This window comes from Microcaecilia unicolor, unplaced genomic scaffold (genome assembly GCF_901765095.1).
Source record: "Microcaecilia unicolor unplaced genomic scaffold, aMicUni1.1, whole genome shotgun sequence".
Taxonomy (NCBI): Eukaryota; Metazoa; Chordata; class Amphibia; order Gymnophiona; family Siphonopidae; genus Microcaecilia; species Microcaecilia unicolor.
The window spans coordinates 513761-531500 of record NW_021963861.1 but is presented as its reverse complement, the minus strand read 5'-3'; the positions used below and the strand labels follow the sequence as shown (position 1 = coordinate 531500).

The following is a 17740-nucleotide window of genomic DNA, read 5'->3' as shown; positions in this document are numbered from 1 at the left end:
AGCACCCGGTTATTTTGGGGGCACTCCGGGAGCGGAGTCAGCACTTAGTCGGTTAAGTATCAATATTCAGCACTTAGGGGCCCTTTTACTAAGTCGCGGTAGGCTCTATGCACGTGCAGCATGTGCCCAAACGAGACTACCGCCTGCCCAGCGCGACGTCCTGGTGGTAATTTCAGATTTGGCATGCACCCATAATGAGTGGATGAATTATTTATTTTACTCCTGTGCGCGCATGCGCACCAGTTCCAGAAGAAATCAGCACTTGGCGCGCGCCGACCATCACTCCGCATGTAGCACGTGAGCCTTTACCCCTCGATCAAAAGGTGGCGTTAAGGGCTCAGGCCGATTTTGAGAGCACGCTGGCTTCATTTTTACTGCAGGTCCTTTTCCCATCCCATTAAAAAAAATAATTTGTTTTGTAGATATGGTAAAAACTGGCCCCCATGCGCCCAATACACTTGCCTACACTACCGCAGGCCACTTTTTACCGCTGCTTAGTAAAAGGGCCCCTTAACCGGCTAAGGTAACCACTTAAATAGGACCACATAAAAGTCAATCCTATCTTTATGAGATTTGCTATAGCCAGTTAAATGCTAAATATTGCATACTAGTAAAAAAGGCCGGTTTCACACACAAATGAAACGGGCGCTAGCAAGGTTTTCCTCCGAGTGTGTATGTTTGAGAGAGTGTATGTGACAGTGACTGTGTGTGAGAGAGAGAGTGAATGTGTGAGAATGAGAGTGTGTGCAAGTGCGTATGTGAGACACAGTGTGAGAGAAAGAGAGTGTGTTTCACAAAGATACAGTGTGTGCGAGAGAGAGAGTGTGTGTGAGACACAGACTCTCTGTGAGACTGAGTGTATGAGACCAAGAGAGTGTGTGAGTGACTGTGTGACACATAGAGAGTGACTGTGATACAGTGTGAGACATAGGAGTGTGTAAGAGACAGTGTGTGAGAGTGTGTGTGTGTGTGTGTGTGACAGAGATACCTCCCCCCCTCTCTGTTGTCAGCCCCCCCCCCTCTCTCTCTGGTGTCTGAGCTTTACTGTGCAGGACGCTGAGCTCTGGCTGTGCTTCAAGGAACTGACCAATCCTATTTAATAGAATGCACCTCCAACATTCTGAAGCCGAGAAACCTCGTGTGGTTGGTCACTTCTGCTTGTGATGAACCCGGAAGTACGTGATGTCAATTCAGGAGATGGGTACAGAGAGCAGGAATGCCTATCTCAGCCACTTCACTTTTAGAACGTTGGGAAAGTGAGGCTTCATTCGAATGTTGGAGGTGCGTTTTATATAGAGAGAAGATTACTGACTATGTTCTCACCACCCCCATATATCTGAAAATTCAATGCTGGAGTCTGGACATGGTCCAACATTGAATTTCCAGGGATAATGCTGGTGGCGCTCAGAAAAACGCTGACTGTGGCGGGCCGAATATCAGGCCCCAAATCCTTCAGACACATTTAGAAATATGGTCTGTGCACATTTTAGACACAAATTCCTGCACTTCGTAGTCAAAGCCGTCCTTCACTCCACTACAATTCATTGCTTCTAGGAGCCTGTTTTATCCTTGATACAGTGCCACAGGAGACTGGCTTGTAGTATTTGGTTGCAATACACTAAAAAGCTAATATTTTGCCCTATTAAATAGGACCAATATTAGAGATTTCTTCAAAAATGACAGACCCAAAACTGCAATTCCCACACGTACAATGAAAACCCACCATGAAAAGGATGTGATGTTATTTGGTCAAAAGTTTTTATATAAATTTCCTATTCTTAGTGGGGTTTCGCTGTTTATGTGTGAACTGCGCTTCTTGGTGAGCACAAATTTTTAGTCTTTATATTCTACTGTATCCCTAAAGATGATTCTAGTAAGGATCTGAAATGTTGGGCTACTGATGAATTAAATCATTGCCATTTATCTGAAGATCAATTAAATGGAAGTTCTATCAAGGAAAAACTGTAGTCCTTATGGTTTGATCTATTGTTTATAAAAACTTGCTACTACCTGAAAATTGGTTGGATTCATGTAATCCATTATCCAGAAAAATGCCCATTATCTGAAATTCTCTTATAAGAAACTCCCGTTATCTGGAAAAGTAAGTAAAGATGACCCACTCTCTACCATTCTACACAGAATGTACTCAACTGTAGTCAGTGGCGTTCCTAGGGGGGGGGGGGGGGGCGGTGGGTGCGGTCCACCCCGGGTGCATGCCGCTGGGGGGGTGCCGTGCGCGCCTGTCCGTCATTCGTTCCATGCTCCCTCTGCCCCAGAATAGGCTACTTCCTGTTCCGGGGCAGAAGGAGAATGGAACGAACTACGGACAGGCGCGCACGGCACCCCCCCTAGCGGCGTGCACCCAGGCGGGGGGTTCTTTCGCGGGGGGTGTCCTTTCGCCGGGGGGGGGGGGTGCAGCGCATCGGCGATCCGCACCAGGTGTCAGCCCCCCTAGGAACGCCACTGACTGTAGTATTTATTTATTTATTTAGATTTTGCTCACACCTTTTCAGCAGTGGCTCAAGGTGAGTTATATTCAGCTACTCTGGATATTTCTCTGTCCCAGGAGGGCTCATAATCTAATTTTGTACCCTAGGCCATGGAGGGTTAAGTGACTTGCCCAAGATCACAAGGAGCAGCAGTGGGATTTGAACCGGCCATCTCTGGATTGCAAGGCTGGTGCTCTAACCAATAGGCCACTCCTCCACTATCTGAACCCAGACAGTCAGGTTTTTAGGATATGCACAATGCAAGGAAGCAGTGCAGGCAAATCTATCATGCATATTCATCGTGGATATCCTGAAAACCCAACTGGCCTGGTGTGCTCAAAGGACTGAGTAGAGAATAAGTCTTTCAGTTACACCTGCTTTCCTTATGACGTTATTGCTGTTGTTATTTTTATGGATCTGTATGTCCATTAAAGCTTTTTTCTTCACTGAAATATTATAAATGCCATTCCTGCGACAGCTAAATTGCCTTCTGTCACAGTGACAGTAGGAATGGGGTGGGGTGGGGGGGGGGGGGACCCTGAAGTTTGATTATACAATCATTTTACTCTTTATCCTTTCAGTGACCAAAAGGTCCAAATCTAGAATGCAGCAAAATTCCTGTTTCGTGACTGCTATTGCTCTTTTAAATACTGATTGAATATTCTCTTAGCGCACACTAACAGACAGCGTGCTAAAAGCCACGTGGCACTTAGAACACGCTAATGTCCATTAGTGCACACTAAGCTTTACTAAACGGGCCTCTTTGGTCTCTGCCAAGGCTGTAAGTCTTTAATTATAAAGTGATAATTATGAAATTCTTATGGAAGTGTTTATTAAAAAAATAAATTAAAAAGTTTCTAAATAGATAAAGAAGTACTGTAACTACAAAGCTAATCATAGTTGCCCAAGCAAAATGGTTAGAAACAGCAGGCAAAACAAGGCAAATGCTGAGGAGTGACACAAAGCTGGTTGATTGATTGATTGATTGATTTACCAAATTCATATCCCGCCTATCCAACACATCTAAGCGGGTTACAACTTACATTTATAAAACTGATACATAAAACATACTATACAATAAAACAAAAACATACAAAATACAACATCCCAAAAAATAACAGCAAAATTCAGTATAAAATCATTTACATAATCAGCAAAATACATCATGACGCAAAAAAGTCTTTCACAAAAAAAAATTACTACAAAATTCTGGCATCAGATGTAATTTGTGAGAGGAAAGACTTATGCAAAAACAAAAACACAGCTCCTAACTCTTTTGCATTGAGTGTCACATATATGATCATCTACCAGTTGGTGAGAGGTTATATGTGTGTGCCCAATGCAAAGAGCTCCTAGCTCTCAAAGAATGGATCCATTCTCTTCTCTTGACGCTAGAGTAGCAGAGTTGGAGGAGCTGAGAGAGACAGAGAAGTACATAGAGGAGACCTATAGAGATTATAGAGAAGTCCCATCTCCAGTCTGGTAGCCCTATGTTGCCTTGGAGGAGAGAGGTCTTCTAGTAGAACCCTGGTGAAGTAGAAAGTACTCCTGTAGCTAGTACCTGCCCACCAGGGGATGTACTATCCTCTCGCACTGAAGATGTGCCTCCAAGAAATTCTGACCAGGTGGGAAGGGTTAGGACAGCTGTTGTAGTTGGTGATTTGATCATTAGGCATGTAGATAGCTGGGTGGGGCTGGTGGACATGAGGATCACTTGCCTGCCTGGTGTAAAGGTGGCAGACCTCACGTGTCATTTAGACAGGATCTTAGATAGTGCTGTGCTGTGGGTACTAATGGCACAGGAAAATATGGGAGGGAGGTTCTGGAAGCCAAAGTTAGACTGTTAGGTAGAAAGCTGAAGCCCAGATCCTTCAGGGTAGCATTTTCAAAAATGCTTCCCGCTCCATTAGCAGGATCCAAAAGGCAGGCAAAGCGCCAAAGTCTCAATATATGGTTGAGGTGATGGAGCAGGGATGAGGGATTCAGATTTGTTAGGAACTGGGCAACATTCTCGGAAAGGGGCAGACTGTTCCAAAAGGATGGGCTCCACCGTAACTCGTATGGAACCAGGCTGCTGGTGCTAACTTTAAAAAGGAGATAGAGCGGCTTTTAAACTAGAATGGAGGGGGGGGGGGGGGGGGGGGAGAGCCAACAGTCGCCCAGGAGTGCATGGTTTGGTGTAGAGTATCCTTGAAGGATACTATTGAAACAGGTCATTTAGGGAATTCCTCTTATCCCTGTCAACTTCTAAGAAGCATGTAGATCCAAGGAAAAAACACAATTTGAAGTGCCTGTATACAAATGCTAGAAACCTAAAAAATACGATGGGAGAGTTAGAGCATATATCACTCTATACAATTATGTTATTTCTGTGATACTTTGTATCAGACATTGTAACTCTGTACCATACTTTGTAAACCGCACTAAACCTGCATTGTAACTCTGTACTATACTTTGTAAGCCACACTGAACCTGCTAACAGCGGGAAAGAGCGGGGTATAAATGCTACAAATAAATAAATAAATAATCTTAGAGACCAGGGGCATAGCCAGACAACAGATTTTGGGTGGGCCTAGGCAAGACGTGGGTGGGCACCAAATGTTCTCTCCCCCCCCCCCCCCCCCCAACCATCAAAAATATATCTCAGCTGGCAGGAAAATGCTTCTTTCCACCTTGGCACTCTCTGAAGTAGGCATGCGCTGAAAACTGAGCATGCACGGTGCCGGTATCATGGAGAGTAGCATTTTTGTTACCATTAGGGGGAAGTCTTCAGCTGGCAGAGCTTGAGATCCCCACCAGCTACCGTTAAACGTGTGCTCCAGTTGAGTGGGCCTGAGCTCTAAGTGGGTGGGCCCCGGCCCACCCAGGCCCACCTGTGGCTACGCCACAGGTGGAAAGACGACAATCAATGGGACACTGTGTTAACAGGCTATAAATTGTATTTCAATGATAGAAAGAATCAAATTGGGGGGGGGGGGGGTTGCACTATATGTTAAAGAAGGAATTGAGTCAAATAAAATAAATATTCCATCTGCCACAGATAGCAGCGTGGAATCATTATGGATAGAAATTCCATGTGCGAAGGGAAGCAGTATTCTTGTAGTGGTTTTTTTTTTGTGTGTTTTTGACATGCGCTGAGGCCCCCTTTGACTGCAGTGGGTATTTTTTTTTTTAAAGAAATGGCCATGCAGCAAGTGAAGCACTTGCAGCGCAGCCATTTTTTGGGGTGGGTGGGGGGAAGAGCACTTACCGCCACCCATTGAAGTGGCAGTAAGGGCTCCCGCGCTAACCCAGCGGTAATCTGACAGAAATGGCGTGCACTGGGGGTGGGAACTACCGCAGGGTTGCTGCGGTAGCCTGGCTGTATTTCCAATTTGGCGAGCAGTAAGCCTGCATTGGGCTTAACGCTCGCTTAATAACAGACCCCGTGGTGTACTAGCATAATAGAAATCGCAAATATTTAAACTAGGGATCAGGAGGGTCTTGACTCATGTAGGGGCAAGATGGCAGCCCCATTTTTCGACTCAGGCAAGTCTGACAAAAGGAGCTTCCATATAATAAGCATGCCATTGAAGAATGGTAGCCAGTGCAAACAGTTCTTTTCCAAACATACCCATCATTCTCTTTCATTCCTTTAAGAATAAATTGATAGGTTTAGTTAAGGACAGGAAGTTAAAAGAGTGGTGTAGGTGCTTGAGAACAGTCATTTAAAACCCAATAGAAATAAGCTGATTTGAAAGAACATGTCAGTCTATATACAAAGAGAGTCAGTATCTTTGAAAAAAAAGATGCTCCAGTTCAATGGAAACAGTGAAATGGTAGTTTCTATGGAAACCAGTTTGCAGAATTCTGGACCTCTAGATGATGAAGTAACTTGCTACTAACTCATAATATATTATCGCATTTCTACTCTCATTGTATCTGTTTCTCTTGGACAGTATACAAAACATGACCCTTTTTAATTAATCCTCTATAAGGATAAGTAAATTAAAGATTCTTATACACAAGGAGGTGAAGAGGTTTTAGGTTAAGTAAAAGGAGGTGGGATGGATTAATGAGCTAGTAACTAAGAAGAAGTATTTCTGGAGTTGATTTGCCCTTTCTGTGCTGACACTGTGGGATCTGAGCAAAGTCATTTGGGGGCCTAGATACAGTGCAGTGAGGGGCCAATGCGGAAAGCCTTGCAATAAAGCTCTAAAAACATCATGGTATGCTCTAGGACAGGGGTGAGCAACCTTTATACACAGAGGACAGCATGAATGCCAAGAGGGCTGCAACATTACATATGTCGGAAACGGAAATGCACAGAAAGGAAGGGTGACATTTAAAAAACAAAAATTGCTGGCAATCTGCATCAGCCCCTGATCTCCCTCCACTCCCGTCAAACTCAGCCTCACCATGTTCCCTCCTGCCCCCCCCCCCCCCATTACAAAAACAAAATCCTAATGTTTAGTTGCCCCCTCAAAGTGACCGGCACCAGACCAGGCCCACCCCACCCCCCAAAAGAACCAACTGTCCTCCTCCCAACTTAAAAAAATACCAGTAGCCCCATTCTCCCACCCCACAACATTACAATCCCTGGTGTCAGCTGCCCCCTCCATTATGACCCTCAACATTACAATGCCTGGTGTCCAGTTGGCTCCCCTCTGTCCTCCTGACCTGAACCCCTGTTGTTCATTTAAAGAAAATAGTCCCTGGTGTCTAGTGCTACCTCGACCCCCTCCCTAAACCTTCCCCAAGCCCCTTCAGACACTAGACATCATGGATTGTAATGTTGAGGGGGGCGGGAGGGGGCCACTAGACTACCGGGACTTCTTGGTTATGTTGGTGGGGGGAAGGCAGCAGGAAGGAGTCGGATTGGTTCAGAAATGGAGGGAGAGGCACTAGACTACCAGAAAACAATGTAGAAAGCTACTGGGGGGCAGGGGATTTGTGTGGAGGGGGGGGGGGGGCTCTCCCTAATCTTTCTACGCCACCTCAGATCCGGTGGTAAATTTCTTACGCCCAGGCTGTTAGCTTTTCTGCATTTCTGCGGATTAGCTGTCACTGATACTGTATGAGTTAATTTTGTTGCTAAAGTCCTTTCTTTATCCTGCAGCCCTTAATGACTGCATGTTTACCGTGAACTACAGCCTACGGCAGTGCTAATTCCATAACTGCATGTGGGCGCCAAGATTCCGTTATAGAATAGTAGTGCAATTTCGCATCAACGCACCTACGTTTAGGGGTGTCCACTTGCACCATGTCAATAGTAGGCATAAATGTGTGAACACCTAAATGTGGCACTTTAGCGGGTAACTTACACATGTAGATGTACCTGTCCATGTCCTGCCGATACTCCTCCCCTGGGAACGCTGCCGTGCATTTACGTGCTAAGTGAGTTGAGCGTGTCATTTATAGAATAATGCTGAGCGCTCATGTGTACACTTAACCTGTGTAAGTGCTAATATTCTATAAATTTAAGTATGTAAATGGCGCTGAAATTTATGTGCCAAGTTGTAGAATGAGGGGTTTATGTTCTTCTGAATCATTTTAACCATTTACTCCTGCTTCGTAATAACATCGTTCCCCACATTTTCACAAACTGCTGTGCGGTATCATTGCACCGGAAGAGCTTCCATGTTGGCCTGGTGCAATTGGCTCGAAATATTAAGACCACAAAGCACATTAAGGTCCCATATGGTTGAAAAAAACACAACATAAATAAATTGACAGGAATATGCAGTTTGAGGACAAATTTCAAAGCCATTTCCACTGGCTAAACTATGTTTATTTCTGTACATGCTCTTTGAAAATTGTCCGCTCTCAGTACGGGCAGAAATTTACAAAATTGACGGCAGATGAAGACCAAAATGGCTCATCCACTCTGCCTTACTGAGATTCATCAACTTTTGGTGAATGTACATACGAAGTCTTCAGCTACAACTCAACGTCAACTTCTCTCCTTTCCCCCTCCCCTTTTCCAATGTCTTTATTCAACTATTCAAGCCTTCTTGTCTATCTATCCCAAGCATGCCAAGAACGTGTCCCACTGACAGCCTACCATGATGCTCTATTAGAGCCCCATTTTGTCCAAATTGTCTGGAGTTGTTTCGGTTAGCCAGCTTACATCAGGAGAAGGCAACGATGTGGGCAGATTTGGATTTTCAAAACTGTATGCATTAACTGGAAAAACATTCACATTAAAAGCGGATTCAAATATCTGCACGTACTTTTTCCAGAGGCTACAAAGCAATACTACCCAAACAATTTTGCTTTGACTAATGGTGTAAGGCCCGTTGGATGAGAAGCATCCGTGGAGTTTTCACAAATGTCTGCAGTTTGAATATTGCTCCCTCGGTTGAAAGCTTCCCACCTTTTTTTCCAGATGAAGATGCATAAATCCCTTATGAAGAATACAAGAAATGTAATCCCTTTGCTAAAACTGGCAACAGTAATTGAGATGACGACACCGTAAATAGAAAGAGGAAAATTTAACTGTAGGCCTTTAATTGTGGAAGGACCAGATGACATATTGTGGAAACCATGAACACGTGGACCGAGAATAATTGAAAGTTTTACTCAAATCTGGACAGTCTACATTAAGCACATGCCTCTAGCATGGAATGGAATATCAATCAAATCAGAATGATGGATCCTCTGCACACAGAAGAACTCCTTTCATCCTTTTCCCTCTCTTTAAACACTCTCTTGCTCCTCCCCTCTCGGTTAACCAATCTGGGATTTTATTTCACTGCAGACGAAATCGTAGCTTTTTGATCCACCTATGCAAGTCAAGAGCGTGAAATTTACTTCCATGGCAACTGCCTGGGATCCTTAACACTGCGCATGCTCACTGATGAAAATATTCTTTTCTTGCAAATAACAGCGTACAGCTCGATTAAAGCGCTAATCTGGTTTGACACAATCAACCGTAATAGACGTTTTTTGTTAGGTTTTTTTTGTCTCTTCTGTGTTATGCCACAATAAAAATGTGATAATGACCAGTAAAGCATTCATTGCTTCTGCTGACATCATGGCACGGCTAAGCTTAAATTTAACAAAGATGGGTGGGATGCATTAGAAAGGTGTGGCGAGAAAATCTATGGTCTTGAGACACAAAATGCCTCCATATAGACATAAAATGTGTGTCTCGGAAAATGTTACCGATGGTCGATATCAAAAAGGAGACTTTTGTTTTGTTTCTTCGTATAAGCTCTCTACTACGTTTATAATTTTAGGAGCGAGGTCCATTTTGAAGTGGATTTATTGCAGGCCATATGTAGCTGCTACACCTTCCCAGGCAAAGCAAACGGAAAAAAAGAAAGAAAACAGCAGCAGAATGTTTTTCAAGCGATAAACTACTAAAAATCATTTTCCATGCTGACAAAATACATTTCATCTGTAAGTCTGAAGAGTCAAATACGACCACAGCTGGGGGTTATTCTGCCAAATGGCTTCCAACAGTGACCGTAGAGATAGAGGATGAAAGGGGTGGATATATCTCTGTATTTGTATAAAAATACATCTGTGAGTGTGCAAAATAAAATTAAATAAAATGTCTTTTATCTAGAACTAATCGAGACCAGAGATTCTGCGAGAGAAAATAAAATAAATGAAAAATAAGGTGAGAGATGAAAGAGCCCTACTTTATGGCTACCTGCAGAGCTTTAATGGCAAATAAAGACAAGTGAACCAAATATGCTTCATAAAGAACTATGGAATATAAATCTATATCTATATCTATATTTATTTATCTGTGTGTGTGAGTCAGTGTGTATTGAGGGGGGGAGGTGAAACGAAGGAAATACCTTTTTTTCTTTAACAAATCCATCATGAAAGAAAATGAGGCAAGATTATAAATAAGAGGCCAAAGTTATAGCGCACCATGGGATTTTTAATCTGGCTACCTGCGGTTTTTGCAGCATAAGCCTCAGTCAGCCCTATTACGGGAGGGGAAAGACAAAACAAATGTTGCATTTATATGAGTTTTGCAACCGATCAAACTGCGTACATCAACAAGTCATAATATACATTAAAAACACATTATATATATGTGTGTATATATACATATATATATATTTTTTTTTTAAATGGAACTATGATTCTTACAAGACGATGTTGAAATTACCTGGCAATCTTGTTTCCTCCAAGCCTTAGTTTTGTTTTCATTCTCCTCCATGGCAATGCGGAATTGCTTGTCCAGTTTCTCAATTTCTCGTTCATGGTCTCGGACTAGGTTGTCCTTCTCCGTGTTGTGCTGCTCGAAGAGGTGCGTCTTCTCCTGTTCATGCTCCAGCTTCAGCTCTACTATCTGATTGGACAATGAGGGAAGTACAGTTCATCAATTTGAACATCCCTGTCGTCATGACAACTCATCCACAGCTTAATTTTTTCACATTAGTTCGATCAGATTGCCAACACTTTTACGTCACTGCTACCTCATATGTTTTCTAATATTAACGCTGTACTGAAATATATTTACTCTAACCAATTGCATCATTTTTTTTAAAAAACGCTAAGCAAATTTTCTACCTCCTTCATCAATTTCTCCGTAACGTCTAAGCCCCAAGAATTACTCATTATCTATTTTCCCAAAGAATACTGCGGCTGTTAATCAGCAGCAGTAAGGATTACAAATGGTTAATATAAAGTCGGTCTGATCTGCTCTTCGCTTATGTCTAGAAATGGAAGGAAAAAGGCATCAATGATCTCAATTTAACATCGCTTTATAAACTCCGAAACAAAAGCTCAGTACTCATCTGTATTGTGTGATGTACAGTTGTCCTTTTCTTAAAAATATAATTACATAAAACCAAAGCCGAATTCTCATGTTGTCAGCTACGATACACCAACACAAACAGATGTACGTGTTCCAGGAGAAAACCTGCTGGGCTGAAAGCTTGCGCCATGATTTCATAAAAAGCATTCAATTCTTAGGAACCTTTCCCAGTCCCCACCACACTGGATACTGTGACCTTGGCCAGTGTTAGCCTCTCCCCGCTAGGGCTGAATGGCAGCCGGAGACCAAGGGCCTGGTTGCTGCAGCTTTGATACTAATCCTCACAGACTGAGCACAATGGCACCCTACCTGGCCTGCAAACTATAAGCGAGCTAGGCTGCCTTTGAAGCAGGTACTGAATAGAGACCGCAGGAAGCCAGCTTCCCCCAGTGAACTCCAGGCCACACAGCTGCTAAGAACAGTCACTTGGATTTTTCTTCAGTTTTGGTGGATTTTGGGAACGTGAAAAAAAAAACACCCCACGCTGTTTAGCAAGAAAATGTTGGTCTATTTTAAGCGTGAGAATCGTTCCTAGAAGATAAAAAAGCTAACAGTAGGAGCCTGCTCAAAATCGATCTTGTTTGTGCAAGGAAAGAGCCCAGATTACCTTATCTTAAAGCTATAGTACTCATTTCTTCAGGCGTGAATCCCATTGGATACGAATTACCAGCGCTTTTGCGCCAACTCAATTATGATCAGAAACTTCAGACTGGCTTAAGAAGATGGTGCCATATGGTTCTCTCTTGAACGCTGCGGTTCATTGGGGTAGACAGACATGGCGTGGAATGCACAGCATTTCCATTAAGCAACTTTGGCATGTAGAACGATGTTTTACAAGCTCAATCAAGTAATTCTTTAACTGAGTGCCCATAATTATGCACCACTTGTGTGAATGAATTAAAAAGAAAACTGGCACTTTTGCAGGTCAGCTATACAGTTATGCCCGTGTGCCTTGGCTGCATTTAGGTGCACAAAGTTATGACAGGTCTATGACTGGTAAAAGTGCAAGTGCCAGGTTACGCCAGCATTGCGTAATGGAATCCAGGTGTCCCTTTTGAGAACTGGTGCTCAGAATACTATAGACACGTAGATGTATTTATTTATTTATTTGTTACATTTATATCCCACATTTTCCCACCTATTTGTAGGCTCAATGTGGCTTACATAGTACCGGAGAGGTGTTAGATGTTCCCAGGGATGAAGAATAGGCATTTATGCACATATTTCATAAAAAAATACATACTGATTTCTACTGGCACATGCACGCACAGAGATACTGCCTAGAAGTAGGTGCAAGAAGCTTTCAGGGAGGCTATTTTATTAAGGCACATATGGGTTTTTTTCAATAAAAGACAAACTGCAGGATGCTTCAAGCAGCCGGGCATATGGAACTTCTTTTAAGGAGGAACTGAATATATCTACAAGCTGGGCATGGGTCAAGGACCCAATGCAGTTCTCACTGATGAGACAAGGGGGCAAAAATTAGGCACCCTAAATCTGTGTGCTAAGACAGTATTCTATAACAGATCTGGGCACCCAGATTCCATATAATAGAGCCTAAGTTGTGTATAATTATGGTACAGCCAGAGACCCTCCCCACTGGAATGGTGGTGGGCCCAGTCATAGAGCTCAGGCTATTACAGACCTTGGCTGAGTCAGAAATCTGATGGCTGACATAACTGGGAGCTTACTGGAAAAGTATGGCCTAGTTTGTAGCCCGGATTGAGGCCTAAATAAGCTAAATTAGGAAAAGTTAGGTCAATAGATATGGAAACAAAATGGAGGATTCCAGCACAAAATGGAAGCCGTATCTGTTACAAAGTGGAATTTTCTCTAATGTAAGTTAGAAAAACAAGTTGAGAAATGAGACTTTCCTGTGAGCAGGATTGTGGTCAGCCATGGTGTGAGAAAGGAAAGGTGTAGCTGGATGCAGGGTCTTGCTTAAGATTTGTGGTCAAGCGAGCTAAAGACAAAACCATGTTAGCAAGATAGAAGCTACTCATTAGCATGAGCCAATCAGTGACAACCATGACATTAGCATAGATCCAATCAGGTATATCTACTGTCATATTACCCATATCCTGAGGGCACCTATAAAAATCAGGGTATTTCCTGGTTTAAGAGAGAGAAAAGGGTTGCCACTCTCTCTCTCCAAGGGAAACCAATGTGTCCAGCAGAATTGACAAATTACCTAATTGCTTTCCCTTGTAAAACCTCTAATTGGTAAAAGAAATTATAAAAGATTAGGAATTAACACCTGTTTGCAGCTGGATTATTATATTCCTATAATTAATTGATTGTACGTGCCTGTTGTCAATCACTGATTTGACTTGTATCTTGGTAAATAAACTCCTCATCCCAAATGATGATTTGTGGGCTTCACTTAATGATGAAAGGCTGTAAGTATAAATGCTTTTGCTGTATCAGGCTATCTTTCACTGCATTGTATAACCTGTAGCCTAAATCCAGTTTGTCATAAGGCTGGTATCTATTCCTTGCCAGTGCTGAGAGGCAGACTAATGCGGGTCCCTTAGACCTAACGTCTCTCTCAGTGGCAATTCCTTTTAGAACTTCACAACTCCTTGATTACCCCAGTACTAATGCTATTTAGAGATGGAGTCAGATTTAAGGTCACTTCAGCCTTCTTGGGGGTCTCTGAACCCCTAAATTTACAACAGTTGGCATTTAGCTGTCAACATTTATTCACTAACATTTAGGGCCCTGTTTACAAAGGCGCGCTAGCGTCCTTTAGCATGTGCTAAAAATTAGCATGTGCTGTGTAGGCGCCCATAGGAATATTGTGGATGCCTTATATCAGGGGTGGACAACCACAGTCCTCAAGGACCACAACTCAGTTGGGTTGTCAAGATTTCCACAATGAATACACATGAAATCAATCTGCATACAATGGAAGCAATACATGTAGATCAGTATCAGGCATATTCCCTGTGGAAATCTTGAAAACCTAACTGGGCTGTGACCCTTAAGGATAGTGGTTGCCCACCTCTGCCTTGGGCCAAATATCTAACTGAAGAGCCTGAAATTATGTGTATAAAAAAGGATCAGGTTTGGGGTAAGGTGACTGTTTTTCAGTTAAAAGACTTGCAAATTTGTTGCATTTGTATCCCACATTTTCCCACCTATTTGCAGGCTCAATGTGGCTTACATAGTACCGTGATGGCGATCGCCAATTCCGGTAAGAGAAATACATATATTAAGTATTCAAGGAGAGAGAGTTAAGTTTTGTCCAGTTCTGGTAAGAGTTTCGATTGTGTTCCAGGGTTCAGGTGTTTAGGTTGGATCATCCTGGTATGCCTTTGTGAACAGATTGGTTTTTAACGATTTCCGGAAGTTTGTTAGGTCGTGCATTGTTTTCACGACGTTTGGAAGTGCATTCCATATTTGTGTGCTTATATAAGAGAAGCTGGATGCACATGTTGTTTTATATTTTAGTCCTTTCCAGCTAGGGTAGTGGAGATTTAGGTATGTGCGTGCTGACCTTTTTGTGTTCCTGGTTGGTAGGTCTATAAGGTCTGCCATGTAGACTGGGGCCTTGCCGTGAATAATTTTATGAACCAGGGTGCAGATTTTGAACACAATTCGCTCTTTGACAGTGGGTGTCTTGAAACAGCTCCAGCGAAACATGGACCACGTCGGGACCCATTTCATTTATTTCATCTAGCAAGTTAAGGGAGATGTTTACAGAATTATTATACACAAAAAAATGTTTTTTGGCACTTGGGGGCAACTACTTTAAAACAGTGGAGTCGAGCTATGATTATATGCCTGGACAACTTTGAAGACCAGTGAGTCTATGTTTGTCCCTAGAAAACATACGAGAACATCCCTATATATAATTTATATATATGAAGAATATTTTATAATTTATATATATGAAGAATATTTTTGTTAAAGGATTTTTGTTAGCGCTGTATGTTACATCTTTACAGCAGATGGGAATTTAGTATTGTATAAAGGATAAATCAAGATCAGGTACACATATGATGTATCACTTCATACCATATGTAATGGGTTTATCTTATTGTGCAGACTGCATTGACCATACAGGTCTTTATCTGCCATCATTTACTATGTTACCATAACCTTGCCCCAACCTGCTCCAGAGTCTGTACTTACCAAAAACGGGCCCTCTGGTACCATCCAGGACTCAGGCTGCTCAAGCGACAAGTTTGGCATACTGTGGCCTAAACATTCTTCCCCAGAGCTTCTTACCTCTTTTTGTGAAGCTTATTGTCATTATAATACCTCTCTGTGACTGGCCACGTGTGGCTTTTACTCGAAAGCTATTCTAAATGCATCCAATATAGGCTCCAAAAATTGTTTCATGTCCTGAGTACTATTTTATCCCTGGAATGTGATACTTCTGCTGTTGCTTCCACACACCTTAGCATCAGCATGGCAAGTGAAGGTTTCTTCATTATGTGCTGCTCTTGGCCTCTTTCTGTCTTGTCACAACACATTAACCACCCCAACAAATACCTCAAAGTCTGACTGTTCCCTTCAATCTTCTCGAGACCCACCTACTTCTGCCTTACTGCAATCTCGTTGGTCTTTTTTCCATCCTCTCTCTCTTACTACCCTGGAGAAATACTTTTCAACAGTCTGAATTACTTTTTCACCTCAGGATCTGTTGCCTGCCCCACTGCTTCGCAAATTTGCCTCTCTGGGTCTTTTGTATTATCCCATTATTCAGGACAGACCCTCTCTACTGGCAAGGTACCTACTCTTAAGAAATCTCAACTTAACCCCTTGGATCCATCCAAACTACAGGCCAATTTCTAATATTTCCGTCATGTCTAAGTTCCTGGAACATCTTATCTCCAATGAACTACCTTGTTTCCGGACAAAACATTGGTACTTCCTCCTTGTGACGCTGATTTCTGCTGTAATCATAGAACTGAGATCCCTTTGACCGTTGTTTACAATAAGAATAGATGAACCCTGGATCAGGCGCATTTGGTAATTCTGGTTTCTCTAGAGTGGAGGAGTAGCCTAGTGGTTAGTGCAGTGGACTTTGATCCTGGGGAACTGAGTTCAATTCCCACTGCAGCTCCTTGTGACTCTGGGCAAGTCACTTAACCCTCCATTGCCCCTGGTACAAAAGAAGTACCTGAATATATGTAAACTGCTTTGAATGTAGTTGCAAAAACCTCAGAAAGGTGGTATATCAAGTCCCATTTCCCTTTCCTTATTTCAGATTCTAAATGGAATGTTGCTACTATCTAAGGTTCTACATGGAATGTTGGCTACTGTTTGAGATTCTGTTGCTACTATTTGAGATTCTACATGGAATGTTGCTAGTGGAGGAGTAGCCTAGTGGTTAGTACAGCAGACTTTGATCCTGGGAAACTGAGTTTGATTCCCACTGCAGCTCCTTGTGACTCTGGGCAAGTCACTTAACCCTCCATTGCCCCTGGTACAAAATAAGTACCTGAATATATGTAAACTGCTTTGAATGTAGTTGCAAAAACCTCAGAGAGGTGGTATATCAAGTCCCATTTCCCTTTCCTTATTTCAGATTCTAAATGGAATGTTGCTACTATCTAAGGTTCTACATGGAATGTTGGCTACTGTTTGAGATTCTGTTGCTACTATTTGAGATTCTACATGGAATGTTCCTAGTGGAGGAGTAGCCCAGTGGTTAGTGCAGCGGACTCTGATTCTGGGGAACTGAGTTTGATTCCCACTGCAGCTCCTTGCGACTCTGGGCAAGTCACTTAACCCTCCATTGCCCCTGGTACAAAAGAAGTACCTGAATATATGTAAACCGCTTTGAATGTAATTGCAAAAACCTCAGAAAGGCGGTATATCAAGTCCCATTTCCATTTCCCTTCCCTATCTTCTGTTTTCGATCTGGTTGCCCTTCTCTCTTGTCTTCATTCTTTAGGTATCACTGACACTGTTCTTTTATGATTTCAGTCTTATCTCTCTAGTCGCAGTTTCCGGGTACAGTCCTCAACACTTCTTATCCTTTCCTCTTTATATTCCTCTTCTCATAGCTCCCACTTTGTTTAATATTTTTCTATATTTTCTATATTTTATGTGCTCTTTATGTACCTCTTAAATACAATTAATCAATCATTTTTGTAAAAACTGCTCACATATTGTTCATTATTATTTTTATTATTTAATTCCTAGTATTTTATGTATGTTTATATATATATATATTTTTTTAATGTATGTTTATGTAATTTCTGTATCTTTTTTGATCCCTGATGCAGGCCAGTATTACTGAAACATGAATCGGGTCTCTTTTAATGTTCCTGAAGATTTTTGAATTAAAGTTCCTTGGACACCTGCGACGCAATTGTTAGTGTAGGGGGGTTGCATGGGAAAATATATATTGACATGGGGTCATTGGGTTCTCAGTTTTTGGCAGAAATTTAAAAGAATTGGAATAAACTTATGAGGACAGACTTGCGGACCTGAACATGTATACCCTGGAGGAAAGGAGGAACAGGGGTGATAT

General features: G+C 42.3%; 1 protein-coding gene across 1 annotated transcript in view; it reads right to left on the bottom strand.

The window, feature by feature from the left end:
* Window positions 1–10343: 10343 nt before the first annotated feature.
* Window positions 10344–17740, bottom strand: part of LOC115459683 (centrosomal protein of 112 kDa-like) — a 314545-nt gene continuing 307148 nt past the window's right edge. Inside the window, exons 20-21 of the mRNA XM_030189491.1 lie at window positions 10600–10782; window positions 10344–10411 (exon numbers count right to left, since the gene is read on the bottom strand). Of these exons, the coding sequence (XP_030045351.1) occupies window positions 10406–10411; window positions 10600–10782 (189 nt within the window). The 3' untranslated portion in view covers window positions 10344–10405. The remainder of the gene's footprint in view (window positions 10412–10599; window positions 10783–17740) is intronic.